At 46.6% G+C, this 16,579-nt stretch overlaps 1 protein-coding gene across 2 annotated transcripts in view; it reads left to right on the top strand.

Annotated features, from left to right (window-relative positions):
* Positions 1 to 16,579, top strand: part of LOC139546359 (AF4/FMR2 family member 3-like) — a 78,090-nt gene that overhangs the window by 48,639 nt on the left and 12,872 nt on the right. The window contains exons 3-8 of one of the 2 annotated variants that reach the window (XM_071354652.1): positions 8,997 to 9,071; positions 9,167 to 9,194; positions 9,837 to 9,894; positions 11,459 to 11,510; positions 13,395 to 13,432; positions 15,461 to 15,665. In XM_071354652.1, the coding sequence (XP_071210753.1) occupies positions 8,997 to 9,071; positions 9,167 to 9,194; positions 9,837 to 9,894; positions 11,459 to 11,510; positions 13,395 to 13,432; positions 15,461 to 15,665 (456 nt within the window). The remainder of the gene's footprint in view (positions 1 to 8,996; positions 9,072 to 9,166; positions 9,195 to 9,836; positions 9,895 to 11,458; positions 11,511 to 13,394; positions 13,433 to 15,460; positions 15,666 to 16,579) is intronic. The other variant, XM_071354653.1, reaches the window with a different exon arrangement.

Here is a 16,579-nt window from a genome sequence, read left to right as displayed (position 1 = left end):
CTCTATCTACATGTCCATCTCTCTGCTGTTCTCACAGGTCTCTATCTACATGATCATCTCTCTGCTGTTTTCACACGTCTCTCTGCTGTTCTCACACGTCTCTCTGCTGTTCTCACATCTCTATCTACATGTTCATCTCTCTGCTGTTCTCACACGTCTCTATCTACATGTTCATCTCTCTGCTGTTCTCACACGTCTCTCTGCTGTTCTCACATCTCTATCTACATGTCCATCTGTCTGCTGTTCTCACATGTCTCTATCTACATGTTCATCTCTCTGCTGTTCTCACATGTCTCTATCTACATGTTCATCTCTCTGCTGTTCTCACATCTCTATCTACATGTTCATCTCTCTGCTGTTCTCACATCTCTATCTACATGTTCATCTCTCTGCTGTTCTCACACGTCTCTATCTACATGTTCATCTCTCTGCTGTTCTCAAATCTCTATCTACATGTCCATCTCTCTGCTGTTCTCACACGTCTCTATCTACATGTCCATCTCTCTGCTGTTCTCACACGTCTCTATCTACATGTCCATCTCTCTGCTGTTCTCTCACGTCTCTATCTACATGTCCATCTCTCTGCTGTTCTCACGTCTCTATCTACATGTTCATCTCTCTGCTGTTCTCACACATCTATATCTACATGTTCATCTCTCTGCTGTTCTCACATCTCTATCTACATGTCCATCTCTCTGCTGTTCTCACACGTCTCTTTGCTGTTCTCACACATCTCTATCTACATGTTCATTTCTCTGCTGTTCTCACACGTCTCTATCTACATGTTCATTTCTCTGCTGTTCTCAAATCTCTATCTACATGTTCATCTCTCTGCTGTTCTCACATGTCTCTATCTACATGTTCATTTCTCTGCTGTTCTCACACGTCTCTATCTACATGTTCATCTCTCTGCTGTTCTCAAATCTCTATCTACATGTTCATCTCTCTGCTGTTCTCACACGTCTCTATCTACATGTTCATCTCTCTGCTGTTCTCACACGTCTCTATCTACATGTTCATCTCTCTGCTGTTCTCACACGTCTCTATCTACATGTTCATCTCTCTGCTGTTCTCAAATCTCTATCTACATGTTCATCTCTCTGCTGTTCTCACAGGTCTCTATCTACATGTTCATCTCTCTGCTGTTCTCACACGTCTCTATCTACATGTCCATCTCTCTGCTGTTCTCACATGTCTCTATCTACATGTTCATCTCTCTGCTGTTCTCTCACGTCTCTATCTACATGTTCATCTCTCTGCTGTTCTCTCACGTCTCTATCTACATGTTCATCTCTCTGCTGTTCTCACACGTCTCTATCTACATGTCCATCTCTCTGCTGTTCTCACACATCTCTATCTACATGTTCATCTCTCTGCTGTTCTCACACGTCTCTCTGCTGTTCTCACATCTCTATCTACATGTTCATCTCTCTGCTGTTCTCACACGTCTCTCTGCTGTTCTCACACGTCTCTATCTACATGTCCATCTCTCTGCTGTTCTCACACGTCTCTATTTACATGTTCATCTCTCTGCTGTTCTCTCACGTCTCTATCTACATGTTCATCTCTCTGCTGTTCTCTCACGTCTCTATCTACATGTTCATCTCTCTGCTGTTCTCACACGTCTCTATCTACATGTCCATCTCTCTGCTGTTCTCACACATCTCTATCTACATGTTCATCTCTCTGCTGTTCTCACACGTCTCTCTGCTGTTCTCACATCTCTATCTACATGTTCATCTCTCTGCTGTTCTCACACGTCTCTCTGCTGTTCTCACACGTCTCTATCTACATGTCCATCTCTCTGCTGTTCTCACACATCTCTATCTACATGTTCATCTCTCTGCTGTTCTCTCACGTCTCTATCTACATGTCCATCTCTCTGCTGTTCTCACATCTCTATCTACATGTTCATCTCTCTGCTGTTCTCACACGTCTCTATCTACATGTTCATCTCTCTGCTGTTCTCACACATCTCTATCTACATGTTCATCTCTCTGCTGTTCTCTCACGTCTCTATCTACATGTTCATCTCTCTGCTGTTCTCACACGTCTCTATCTACATGTCCATCTCTCTGCTGTTCTCACACGTCTCTATCTACATGTTCATCTCTCTGCTGTTCTCACACGTCTCTATCTACATGTCCATCTCTCTGCTGTTCTCACACGTCTCTATCTACATGTTCATCTCTCTGCTGTTCTCACACATCTCTATCTACATGTTCATCTCTCTGCTGTTCTCACACGTCTCTATCTACATGTTCATCTCTCTGCTGTTCTCACAGGTCTTTATCTACATGTTCATCTCTCTGCTGTTTTCACACGTCTCTCTGCTGTTCTCACACGTCTCTCTGCTGTTCTCACATCTCTATCTACATGTTCATCTCTCTGCTGTTCTCACAGGTCTCTATCTACATGTTCATCTCTCTGCTGTTTTCACACGTCTCTCTGCTGTTCTCACACGTCTCTCTGCTGTTCTCACATCTCTATCTACATGTTCATCTCTCTGCTGTTTTCACACGTCTCTCTGCTGTTCTCACACGTCTCTCTGCTGTTCTCACATCTCTATCTACATGTTCATCTCTCTGCTGTTCTCACACGTCTCTCTGCTGTTCTCACACGTCTCTATCTACATGTCCATCTGTCTGCTGTTCTCACATCTCTATCTACATGTTCATCTCTCTGCTGTTCTCACACATCTCTATCTACATGTTCATCTCTCTGCTGTTCTCACACGTCTCTATCTACATGTTCATCTCTCTGCTGTTCTCACACGTCTCTATCTACATGTTCATCTCTCTGCTGTTCTCACACGTCTCTATCTACATGTTCATCTCTCTGCTGTTCTCACATCTCTATCTACATGTTCATCTCTCTGCTGTTCTCACACGTCTCTATCTACATGTTCATCTCTCTGCTGTTCTCAAATCTCTATCTACATGTCCATCTCTCTGCTGTTCTCACACGTCTCTATCTACATGTCCATCTCTCTGCTGTTCTCACACGTCTCTATCTACATGTCCATCTCTCTGCTGTTCTCTCACGTCTCTATCTACATGTCCATCTCTCTGCTGTTCTCTCACGTCTCTATCTACATGTCCATCTCTCTGCTGTTCTCTCACGTCTCTATCTACATGTTCATCTCTCTGCTGTTCTCTCACGTCTCTATCTACATGTTCATCTCTCTGCTGTTCTCACACGTCTCTATCTACATGTTCATCTCTCTGCTGTTCTCACACGTCTCTATCTACATGTTCATCTCTCTGCTGTTCTCACACGTCTCTATCTACATGTTCATCTCTCTGCTGTTTTCACACGTCTCTCTGCTGTTCTCACACGTCTCTCTGCTGTTCTCACATCTCTATCTACATGTTCATCTCTCTGCTGTTCTCACACGTCTCTCTGCTGTTCTCACACGTCTCTATCTACATGTCCATCTGTCTGCTGTTCTCACATCTCTATCTACATGTTCATCTCTCTGCTGTTCTCACACATCTCTATCTACATGTTCATCTCTCTGCTGTTCTCACACGTCTCTATCTACATGTTCATCTCTCTGCTGTTCTCACACGTCTCTATCTACATGTTCATCTCTCTGCTGTTCTCACACGTCTCTATCTACATGTTCATCTCTCTGCTGTTCTCACATCTCTATCTACATGTTCATCTCTCTGCTGTTCTCACACGTCTCTATCTACATGTTCATCTCTCTGCTGTTCTCAAATCTCTATCTACATGTCCATCTCTCTGCTGTTCTCACACGTCTCTATCTACATGTCCATCTCTCTGCTGTTCTCACACGTCTCTATCTACATGTCCATCTCTCTGCTGTTCTCTCACGTCTCTATCTACATGTCCATCTCTCTGCTGTTCTCTCACGTCTCTATCTACATGTCCATCTCTCTGCTGTTCTCACACGTCTCTATCTACATGTTCATCTCTCTGCTGTTCTCACACGTCTCTATCTACATGTTCATCTCTCTGCTGTTCTCACACGTCTCTATCTACATGTTCATCTCTCTGCTGTTCTCACACGTCTCTATCTACATGTTCATCTCTCTGCTGTTCTCACACGTCTCTATCTACATGTTCATCTCTCTGCTGTTCTCACACGTCTCTATCTACATGTTCATCTCTCTGCTGTTCTCACACGTCTCTATCTACATGTTCATCTCTCTGCTGTTCTCACACGTCTCTATCTACATGTTCATCTCTCTGCTGTTCTCAAATCTCTATCTACATGTTCATCTCTCTGCTGTTCTCACAGGTCTCTATCTACATGTTCATCTCTCTGCTGTTCTCACACGTCTCTATCTACATGTTCATCTCTCTGCTGTTCTCACACGTCTCTATCTACATGTCCATCTCTCTGCTGTTCTCTCACGTCTCTATCTACATGTTCATCTCTCTGCTGTTCTCACACGTCTCTATCTACATGTTCATCTCTCTGCTGTTCTCACACGTCTCTATCTACATGTCCATCTCTCTGCTGTTCTCACACATCTCTATCTACATGTTCATCTCTCTGCTGTTCTCACACGTCTCTCTGCTGTTCTCACATCTCTATCTACATGTTCATCTCTCTGCTGTTCTCACACGTCTCTCTGCTGTTCTCACACGTCTCTATCTACATGTCCATCTCTCTGCTGTTCTCACACGTCTCTATTTACATGTTCATCTCTCTGCTGTTCTCTCACGTCTCTATCTACATGTTCATCTCTCTGCTGTTCTCTCACGTCTCTATCTACATGTTCATCTCTCTGCTGTTCTCACACGTCTCTATCTACATGTCCATCTCTCTGCTGTTCTCACACATCTCTATCTACATGTTCATCTCTCTGCTGTTCTCACACGTCTCTCTGCTGTTCTCACATCTCTATCTACATGTTCATCTCTCTGCTGTTCTCACACGTCTCTCTGCTGTTCTCACACGTCTCTATCTACATGTCCATCTCTCTGCTGTTCTCACACGTCTCTCTGCTGTTCTCACACATCTCTATCTACATGTTCATCTCTCTGCTGTTCTCTCACGTCTCTATCTACATGTTCATCTCTCTGCTGTTCTCACACGTCTCTATCTACATGTCCATCTCTCTGCTGTTCTCACATCTCTATCTACATGTCCATCTCTCTGCTGTTCTCACATCTCTATCTACATGTTCATCTCTCTGCTGTTCTCACACGTCTCTATCTACATGTTCATCTCTCTGCTGTTCTCACACATCTCTATCTACATGTTCATCTCTCTGCTGTTCTCTCACGTCTCTATCTACATGTTCATCTCTCTGCTGTTCTCACACGTCTCTATCTACATGTCCATCTCTCTGCTGTTCTCACACGTCTCTATCTACATGTTCATCTCTCTGCTGTTCTCACACGTCTCTATCTACATGTCCATCTCTCTGCTGTTCTCACACGTCTCTATCTACATGTTCATCTCTCTGCTGTTCTCACACATCTCTATCTACATGTTCATCTCTCTGCTGTTCTCACACGTCTCTATCTACATGTTCATCTCTCTGCTGTTCTCACAGGTCTTTATCTACATGTTCATCTCTCTGCTGTTTTCACACGTCTCTCTGCTGTTCTCACACGTCTCTCTGCTGTTCTCACATCTCTATCTACATGTTCATCTCTCTGCTGTTCTCACAGGTCTCTATCTACATGTTCATCTCTCTGCTGTTTTCACACGTCTCTCTGCTGTTCTCACACGTCTCTCTGCTGTTCTCACATCTCTATCTACATGTTCATCTCTCTGCTGTTTTCACACGTCTCTCTGCTGTTCTCACACGTCTCTCTGCTGTTCTCACATCTCTATCTACATGTTCATCTCTCTGCTGTTCTCACACGTCTCTCTGCTGTTCTCACACGTCTCTATCTACATGTCCATCTGTCTGCTGTTCTCACATCTCTATCTACATGTTCATCTCTCTGCTGTTCTCACACATCTCTATCTACATGTTCATCTCTCTGCTGTTCTCACACGTCTCTATCTACATGTTCATCTCTCTGCTGTTCTCACACGTCTCTATCTACATGTTCATCTCTCTGCTGTTCTCACACGTCTCTATCTACATGTTCATCTCTCTGCTGTTCTCACATCTCTATCTACATGTTCATCTCTCTGCTGTTCTCACACGTCTCTATCTACATGTTCATCTCTCTGCTGTTCTCAAATCTCTATCTACATGTCCATCTCTCTGCTGTTCTCACACGTCTCTATCTACATGTCCATCTCTCTGCTGTTCTCACACGTCTCTATCTACATGTCCATCTCTCTGCTGTTCTCTCACGTCTCTATCTACATGTCCATCTCTCTGCTGTTCTCTCACGTCTCTATCTACATGTCCATCTCTCTGCTGTTCTCTCACGTCTCTATCTACATGTTCATCTCTCTGCTGTTCTCACACGTCTCTATCTACATGTTCATCTCTCTGCTGTTCTCACACGTCTCTATCTACATGTTCATCTCTCTGCTGTTCTCACACGTCTCTATCTACATGTTCATCTCTCTGCTGTTCTCACACGTCTCTATCTACATGTTCATCTCTCTGCTGTTCTCACACGTCTCTATCTACATGTTCATCTCTCTGCTGTTCTCACACGTCTCTATCTACATGTTCATCTCTCTGCTGTTCTCTCACGTCTCTATCTACATGTTCATCTCTCTGCTGTTCTCACACGTCTCTATCTACATGTTCATCTCTCTGCTGTTCTCACAAGTCTCTATCTACATGTTCATCTCTCTGCTGTTCTCACACGTCTCTATCTACATGTTCATCTCTCTGCTGTTCTCACACGTCTCTCTGCTGTTCTCACATCTCTATCTACATGTTCATCTCTCTGCTGTTCTCACACGTCTCTATCTACATGTTCATCTCTCTGCTGTTCTCACACGTCTCTATCTACATGTTCATCTCTCTGCTGTTCTCACACGTCTCTATCTACATGTTCATCTCTCTGCTGTTCTCTCACGTCTCTCTGCTGTTCTCACACTCATCCCTGTTTGCATGGACATTCAAATGTACAGAAAGCACCTCCTCCTTCTCCAAACAGCTAGGCTGCCCACGACAACTGAAACACACACACATACACACCAAATCAGAACAGATAAGGCCTGACCTTTTCCAGAGCCTGTTTCCTGTTCAATGGTGACGCAAAAGACAGCATGGACTTGGCACACAGACACACAGACAAACAAACTTCTTTCTGCCATGAATTATTGATTCATACTAAATAACTTCTCCTAACATGGCTGCTTTGTTTTTGTCAGTCAATCTAATCAGTTGTATGTGATGAGGACTGGAACAAAGACAGTGTAGTGGCAGATCTCTCTCTCTGTAGCTGGCCGGCTGGCTTCCTCTTCAGCGCTGGGCTCCTGTATGCAGATAGAACAGACAGTGTCCAGTGTACTATCCTGTCTTATAATCACCCTGATGATTATCACCCCGACGATTATCACCCCGATCATCACAAACCCTTTCCTTCCTCTGGCAGACCAATGCTTCAGGGACATTGTCGCAAACGCACGCACGCGCACATACACACATGCACAGGCATACACATGCTCACACACACACACAAATATGCACAAAACACACAGAAGTGGATGTACAATACACACAAAGTGTCAGGAACAGACGGGTTGTCTCTTAAAACACATCACAACCACAATAGACTAAGAACCTGTTTCACACTGTGTATAGGCTGTATCATTACACCTCTGAATTCACACACACTGTCTGTCTGTCTGTCTGTCTGTCTGTCTGTCTGTCTGTCTGTCTGTCTGTCTGTCTGTCTGTCTGTCTGTCTGTCTGTCTGTCTGTCTGTCTGTGTGTCTGTTTATCACAATCTACATATTTTGCAGACACCCTACAAGCCCTCTCACCACCCCTCAACCCTCAGCCCTCTCACCACCCCTCAACCCTCAGCCCTCTCACCACCCCTCAACCCTCAGCCCTCTCACCACCCCTCAACCCTCAGCCCTCTCATCACCCCTCAGCCCTCTCATCATCCCTCAGCCCTCTCATCATCCCTCAGCCCTCTCATCATCCCTCAGCCCTCTCATCATCCCTCAGCCCTCTCATCATCCCTCAGCCATCTCATCATCCCTCAGCCCTCTCATCCCCCCTCAGCCCTCTCATCAGCCCTCAGCCCTCTCATCAGCCCTCAGCCCTCTCATCAGCCCTCAGCCCTCTCATCAGCCCTCAGCCCTCTCATCAGCCCTCTCATCAGCCCTCTCATCAGCCCTCTCATCAGCCCTCTCATCAGCCCTCTCATCAGCCCTCACATCAGCCCTCACATCCGCCCTCTCATCAGCCCTCACATCAGCCCTCACATCCGCCCTCAGCCCTCTCATCATCCCTCAGCCCTCACATCATCCCTCAGCCCTCTCATCACCCCTCAGCCCTCTCATCACCCCTCAGCCCTCTCATCATCCCTCAGCCCTCTCATCATCCCTCAGCCCTCTCATCATCCCTCAGCCCTCTCATCACCCCTCAGCCCTCTCACACCCTCATGTCTTTCAGGTCAAGGGTTAGAGTTAGGACATAACCAATCACATGTTTGTCTAAAGCTAGGTTAAGTTCAATGGCTAAAGCCCATAGTGATGTGGTCCAGGCATTAAGCAGGGAAGTGGAGAGTAATCTGTAACCTGAGTAATCAAGCATTTCGCTACACCCGCAATAACATCTGCTAAACATGTGTATGTGATCAATACAATTTGATTGGATTTGAATGAGTCATAATAAATACCACAACACTCCCTCTAGTGGCATGTTTTAGAATGAGTCATGAGAAATACCACAACACTCCCTCTAGTGGCAGATACCTTCTATTGGTCAAGATATCCTCATAGGGCACTGCAGCCTGTACCATGAGTCAACCCCCAGAAGACTCTCATTCTAATACTGCAGAGTGTGTGTGTGTGCAGATGCTTCTCTGTAAGCGTGGTAAAGTCTATCCATCTCTGTGACCTCTAAACTTTCTCCCCCCAGGACATGACCCATTCCTGGCCATCCCAGCAACCCTCAGGAGGGAGTCAGGCCCAGCGCTTCCCCTATAACCCTAAGGTAGGGCTGTCTGTGTCTGTGTGTCTGTCTGTGTCTGTCTGTGTGTGTGTGTGTCTTTAATTTCTCTTTTGCTCTCTCTCTCTCGCTCTCTTTAGGAAGCAAGGCAGCACACAACTCAGCAACGTATGTATTCACACTCCAGTGTGTGTTTTTGTCCCGTGTGAATATGTCTGTAACCTTTCCCTGTCATGTTATACCGGATATGTATAGCGTGGCAATGTGTGTGTGTCTTCACTCCTGTTTCTCTCTCTGTCTCTCTCTCTCTCTCTCGTCTCTCTCTCTCTCTCTCTCTCTCTCTCTCGCGCTCTCTCTCTCTCTCTCTCTCTCTCTCGCTCTCTCTCTCTCTCTCTCTCTCTCTCTCTCTCTCTCTCTCTCTCTCTCTCTCTCTCTCTCTCTCTCTCTCTCTCTCTCTCTCTCTCTCTCTCTCTCTCTCTCTCTCTGTGTCTCTCTCTCTGTGTCTCTCTCATCTCTCTCTCTCTGTGTCTCTGTGTCTCTCTCTCTGTGTCTCTGTGTCTCTCTCATCTCTCTCTCTCTGTGTCTCTCTCATCTCTCTCTCTCTGTGTCTCTCTCACCTCTCTCTCTCTGTATCTCTCTCACCTCTGTCTCTCTGTTTCTCTCTCACCTCTGTCTCTCTGTATCTCTCTCACCTCTGTCTCTCTGTTTCTCTCTCACCTCTGTCTCTCTGTTTCTCTCTCACCTCTCTCTCTCTGTTTCTCTCTCACCTCTCTCTCATCTGTCTCTCTCTCACCTCTCTCTCTCTCGCAGCTTGGGAGAATGTGCAGCAGCTGAGGATGACCCAGCCTCACGTGGCGCCTCACAAATCGTAAGTGGGACACGAGAAACATGATCTACCTAAGGTCACCGAACACTGGGGCCATGAGCCGGGCTGTGATCCTCGCATACACACAAACACGCACACACACACACTTACAAACCGACACACACACACAGAGGGAGTAGTACTAATCGGACAGTTTTAGTTGTGCAGCCAACATGGCATTAAAACACCAGGATACCAGTCCAAAGGTGACCTGACATTTGTGTGAACTTCTTCAGATGCAGAACAGTCTCCTGGCTTATTAACTCTTTATATCCTCTGTCAGAGATGACATATCATACATCATTACTGGACTGGATACAGCCTCTGTCAGTCATACCTCATTACCCCCTCACAACTAGACTGGATACAGCCTCTGTCAGTCATACCTCATTACCCCCTCACAACTAGACTGGATACAGCCTCTGTCAGTCATACCTCATTACCCCCTCACAACTAGACTGGATACAGCCTCTGTCAGTCATACCTCATTACCCCCTCACAACTAGACTGGATACAGCCTCTGTCAGTCATACCTCATTACCCCCTCACAACTAGACTGGATACAGCCTCTGTCAGTCATACCTCATTACCCCCTCACAACTAGACTGGATACAGCCTCTGTCTGTCATACCTCATTACCCCCTCACAACTAGACTGGATACAACCTCTGTCTGTCATACCTCATTACCCCCTCACAACTAGACTGGATACAACCTCTGTCTGTCATACCTCATTACCCCCTCACAACTAGACTGGATACAGCCTCTGTCAGTCATACCTCATTACCCCTTCAGAACTAGACTGGATACAGCCTCTGTCAGTCATACCTCATTACCCCCTCAGAACTAGACTGGATACAGCCTCTGTCAGTCATACCTCATTACCCCCTCACAACTAGACTGGATACAGCCTCTGTCAGTCATACCTCATTACCCCCTCACAACTAGACTGGATACAGCCTCTGTCAGTCATACCTCATTACCCCCTCACAACTAGACTGGATACAGCCTCTGTCAGTCATACCTCATTACCCCCTCACAACTAGACTGGATACAGCCTCTGTCAGTCATACCTCATTACCCCCTCACAACTAGACTGGATACAGCCTCTGTCAGTCATACCTCATTACCCCCTCACAACTAGACTGGATACAGCCTCTGTCAGTCATACCTCATTACCCCCTCACAACTAGACTGGATACAGCCTCTGTCACTCATACCTCATTACCCCCTCACAACTAGACTGGATACAGCCTCTGTCAGTCATACCTCATTACCCCCTCACAACTAGACTGGATACAGCCTCTGTCAGTCATACCTCATTACCCCCTCACAACTAGACTGGATACAGCCTCTGTCTGTCATACCTCATTACCCCCTCACAACTAGACTGGATACAGCCTCTGTCAGTCATACCTCATTACCCCTTTAGAACTAGACTGGATACAGCCTCTGTCAGTCATACCTCATTACCCCCTCACAACTAGACTGGATACAGCCTCTGTCTACTTCATCCTTTCATTTACTTTAGTCTTTCTCTTTACGTATGGTTTTACATTTTTTCCCAGCATGCTCGCTGATGACTTGAAGCTCAGCAGTGACGAGGAGGATGCTGACAAGGTATGGACGCCCCAGATCATTCTACAAACCTTTCAGAAGATTTTAGCAATATTTCAGACTCTCTCTCCGCCCTCCCTCTTTCCTCCCTATCTCCTCCCTCCTTTCACCATTCCTCTCTGCTCCCTCCAACACTCCTCTAGCCTCCCCCCCCCTTTGGCTTCTGCACAGTAAAAGAAAGAAGACAAACTTGTATTTTAGTAACTAGTAACAAATAACTTTGTAACTGAGTAATGTGGCTACATCCCTTATTTAAAGTATTATCTGGAAGGGGTGGGAGGAAGAGAGAATATTGAGAGAGGGGTAGAAGATTGAGAGGTCCTGCAGTGAGTTTGGTGAGGGGCCAGGCCTGGGGGGGCTGGGAGAGAGCGAGAATAGCATGCAAAATGGCATTTTGAGATAACATTACTACACACAGATCATAAACGTAATGTTAGCTAGCTAACAGTGAGCTGTACCTAGAAAATAACTTTCTGACAAATTTAGAAACGTATAATATCTGTAGCTAGACTCTTACCTGTATACATGGATGAATACTTCACGGCAGACTGCAACCCCTTTATAAGACATCCTGTGTTGTTTCTGTTTTGTTTGTACAGCTTGACCTGTTGTGTCACTCTGGTTCACACTGACCGTGTGAAATGCCATAAGAATCATCTTAAGCTTCAGCCCCACCCAAACTCTGACCATTTTACTCGCCCTAGCAGAGCTGGTTAGGCTGTTTTCATGTTATTTTTCAGTTTTTTTGCCAACGTTTACTGACACCGGCCACTGACACTGACACCGGTTGAACGGTGTTGAGCGTTTGTCACGACTTCCGCCGAAGTCGGTTCCTCTCCTTGTTCGGGCGGGGTTCGGCGGTCAACGTCACCGGTCTTCTAGCCATCGCCGATCCACCTTTCATTTTCCATTTGTTTTGTCTTGTTTTCCCACACACCTGGTTTACATTCCCTCATTACTTGTTGTGCATATAACCCTCTGTTCCCCCCATTTCTGTGTGTGAAATTGTTTAATGTCAGGTGGGTACGCTTCCGGCTGATGTACGCCGGGTTTTGTTTTGTACCCGTGCTTTGTGGCAGCCGGTACTTTGTACTTGGTTGTGTGTACTTTGTGCTGCCTCACTTGTTCTTTGGGCATTTGTTTTGTGACGCGGTTGCGTCCTGTTTTAATAATTTCCTGAGTAAAGTGCTTTGTCCACTCATCTCTGCTCTCCTGCGCCTGACTTCCATGCACCAGCTACACCCACCGGTTGACAGCGTTCGTAAATTCATCAGTTATTCTGCATTCTGGTACACTTAGACGAGAGTGCTTTGAAACAGTTGTTGCAGTGACATTCTATTGAAATTGATACTTGCATAGTGGAGTCTTTTGTTAAGTTTTACTATGCAATACATTAAAAAAAGCCACGTTAGACAGGATTACCTTCACATAATGACCAATCCGAACTCATCTGGCAGACATATGGCAGACCAATCCGAACTCATCTCTCGGCATGTCCAGCCCACTCATTATCTCAGCCAATCATGGCTAGTGGGAAGGTTGCTGACTTTTTTTCTGTGGCTTAATCATCTAGTCTTGTAATTTAATTGTATTCGTATTTACAAATGGCATACAGGTTTGTAATTAAGGAAAATGAAAGTTTACAAGTTCGAGATGGCATTTCTGCCAAAAAAGCACATTTTGATTTTAAAAAAAGTTTACGTTCAAACGGTTCTCCTGTGAAGTAGTGACATGCACCTAGTTTCCTGAAACGGGTCACATATTGTTTTCACCTATCCAATGGCAGGTCAATATGGGCAGCACAGGGTTTACACTACTTGCTCATGGTTACACGCTAATGAATGATGCCAGTCTCTCTTGTCTCCTTTTCTGTCATCTCTCTACTAGGACCCTGAGCAGTCAGCCTCCTGGACTGGTAACAATAGGTATTAGATGTGTCTACTGCATTGTGTGTGTGTGTGTGTGTGTGTGTGTGTGTGTGTCCTGATTGTCTAGTCACTTTTACCCCTACCCACAGTACATGTACATACTGCTGCAGTTACCTTGACTACCTTTACTGCAGTTACCTAGACTACCTCGTACCCCTGCACATTGACTCATTACCAGTACCCCTTGGAGAGAGCCTCGTTACCGGTACCCCTTGGATAGAGCCTCGTTACCGGTACCCCTTGGATAGAGCCTCGTTACCGGTACCCCTTGGATAGAGCCTCGTTACCGGTACCCCTTGGATAGAGCCTCGTTACCGGTACCACTTGGATAGAGCCTCGTTACCGGTACCCCTTGGATAGAGCCTCGTTACCGGTACCCCTTGGATAGAGCCTCGTTACCGGTACCCCTTGGATAGAGCCTCGTTACCGGTACCACTTGGATAGAGCCTCGTTACCGGTACCCCTTGGATAGAGCCTCGTTACCGGTACCACTTGGATAGAGCCTCGTTACCGGTACCACTTGGATAGAGCCTCGTTACCGGTACCACTTGGATAGAGCCTCGTTACCGGTACCACTTGGATAGAGCCTCGTTACCGGTACCACTTGGATAGAGCCTCGTTACCGGTACCACTTGGATAGAGCCTCGTTACCGGTACCCCTTGGATAGAGCCTCGTTACCGGTACCCCTTGGATAGAGCCTCGTTACCGGTACCACTTGGATAGAGCCTCGTTACCGGTACCACTTGGATAGAGCCTCGTTACCGGTACCACTTGGATAGAGCCTCGTTACCGGTACCACTTGGATAGAGCCTCGTTACCGGTACCCCTTGGATAGAGCCTCGTTACCGGTACCCCTTGGATAGAGCCTCGTTACCGGTACCCCTTGGATAGAGCCTCGTTACCGGTACCACTTATATAGAGCCTCGTTACCGGTACCCCTTATATAGAGCCTCGTTACCGGTACCCCTTATATAGAGCCTCGTTACCGGTACCCCTTATATAGAGCCTCGTTACCGGTACCCCTTATATAGAGCCTCGTTACCGGTACCACTTGGATAGAGCCTCGTTACCGGTACCACTTGGATAGAGCCTCGTTACCGGTACCCCTTATATAGAGCCTCGTTACCGGTACCCCTTATATAGAGCCTCGTTACCGGTACCCCTTATATAGAGCCTCGTTACCGGTACCCCTTGGATAGAGCCTCGTTACCGGTACCCCTTGGATAGAGCCTCGTTACCGGTACCCCTTGGATAGAGCCTCGTTACCGGTACCACTTATATAGAGCCTCGTTACCGGTACCCCTTATATAGAGCCTCGTTACCGGTACCCCTTATATAGAGCCTCGTTACCGGTACCCCTTATATAGAGCCTCGTTACCGGTACCCCTTATATAGAGCCTCGTTACCGGTACCCCTTATATAGAGCCTCGTTACCGGTACCACTTGGATAGAGCCTCGTTACCGGTACCCCTTATATAGAGCCTCGTTACCGGTACCCCTTATATAGAGCCTCGTTACCGGTACCCCTTGGATAGAGCCTCGTTACCGGTACCACTTGGATAGAGCCTCGTTACCGGTACCACTTGGATAGAGCCTCGTTACCGGTACCCCTTGGATAGAGCCTCGTTACCGGTACCACTTGGATAGAGCCTCGTTATTGTTCTATTTTTACTATTTCCTTTTTATTTAGTGATTTTGTTTTTACTCTGCATTGTTGGGAAAGGGCTCGTAGGTAAACAGTTCACAGTAAAGTCTACACTTGTTCTAATTCGTAAGCGATATGAAAGGTGTGGAATGTGACAGTTGGATTGTGTTATCTTTCTCCTGGTCACTCTTAAACAGACACACACTGATAGGGATTAATGAAGAGGGCCAGCGAGTTTGAGCGTCCACAAATTGTTTGTACTATATGTGTGTTTGTGCAACTGTGCATGTTTGTGCGTGTCTGTGTGTGTGTGTGTGTCTCTGTGTGTGTCTCTGTGTCTAAGCTTACCCCTTTCTGGTGTGTGTTTATTGATTGACAGTCTGTCGGAGCAGCACACACACACACATAGTGGGAGGGTGAGACGTTCAGGCTCAGACTCTTCAGGCTCAGACTCTTCAGGCTCAGACTCCTCCAGTGAGTCGGAGGAGGAGAGCAGTAGCCAGCGCCTTCGTAGCCCCAGCCCAGAAACACACTCCGATCCTGGGACACCCACCGACGCTCAGTCCCTCGGCTGCACCGAGGAGGTAGTACCACCATGATCACTGTCTGTCACACTGCTGTCTGTCTGTATACCATATCTCTCTCTCTTTAGCTACCTCTCTCTCTCATGGCATTTCTCATTCTCTTTCTTTCTAGATTTTTCTCTCTCCCTTTAGCCCCTTCCCCCTTTTTCTCTCTCCCTCCCCTCATTTAGAATTCTCTCTCTCTCTCTCTCTCTCTCTCTCTCTCTCTCTCTCTCTCTCTCTCTCTCTCTCTCTCTCTCTCTCTCTCTCTCTCTCTCTCTCTCTCTCTCTCTCTCTCTCTCTCTCTCTCTGGGTGGGGGAGGGGTATGCAGGGAGAGGGAGGTGAGGGGGTGGGGGAGGGGTTTGCAGGGGGAGGGGAGTTGCTGTAGGAATTAGAGTCTGGACGTCACGTGAACAAGCCCAGTCCCAAAGAGGAAAGCCCATGGGAGTTGGGAGTCCCGGAGATTTGGTTTCATGCTAACATTGCGTTAGTACGTAGTTAGCATGACAGTCTCTCCCACACTAATAACCAACAGCAGACTCTCCCTGCTATACTAGCTTACACTAAAGTAAAGGTAAGACACACTTTAAATGGAAGTTTCATTGGCAGTGAGTTACAAGCATGTAAAAGCCCAGTAGAGAGAGACCAGGACCTTTTACACCGCTGCTTATAGACACACCTCTCAATTGGAGAGGGAGAGAGAGAGGTGTGTGTGTGGGGGGGGGGTATTGTCAATGGAGGGGGACAGCAGTTGGGGGTGTAGGTTAGCTATGCAGAGAGAGTTGAGTAGGGGAAACCTGCTTCTCCTGCCTGTATGAATGGAAGGCCCTGTGTGACTGTGTATGACCATAGCTGGCTCTATTCATGCAGTATATCAGGCCCCTATAGAGGTGGTGGGAGTGAGAGTGGTGGTGCGGGGTGGGAGCCCCATGTG

The sequence above is a fragment of the Salvelinus alpinus genome, chromosome 20, assembly GCF_045679555.1.
Source record: "Salvelinus alpinus chromosome 20, SLU_Salpinus.1, whole genome shotgun sequence".
NCBI classification, from domain to species: domain Eukaryota; kingdom Metazoa; phylum Chordata; class Actinopteri; order Salmoniformes; family Salmonidae; genus Salvelinus; species Salvelinus alpinus.
Note: the sequence above shows the minus strand (reverse complement) of the source record. Positions and strands in the feature narration are given on the sequence as shown.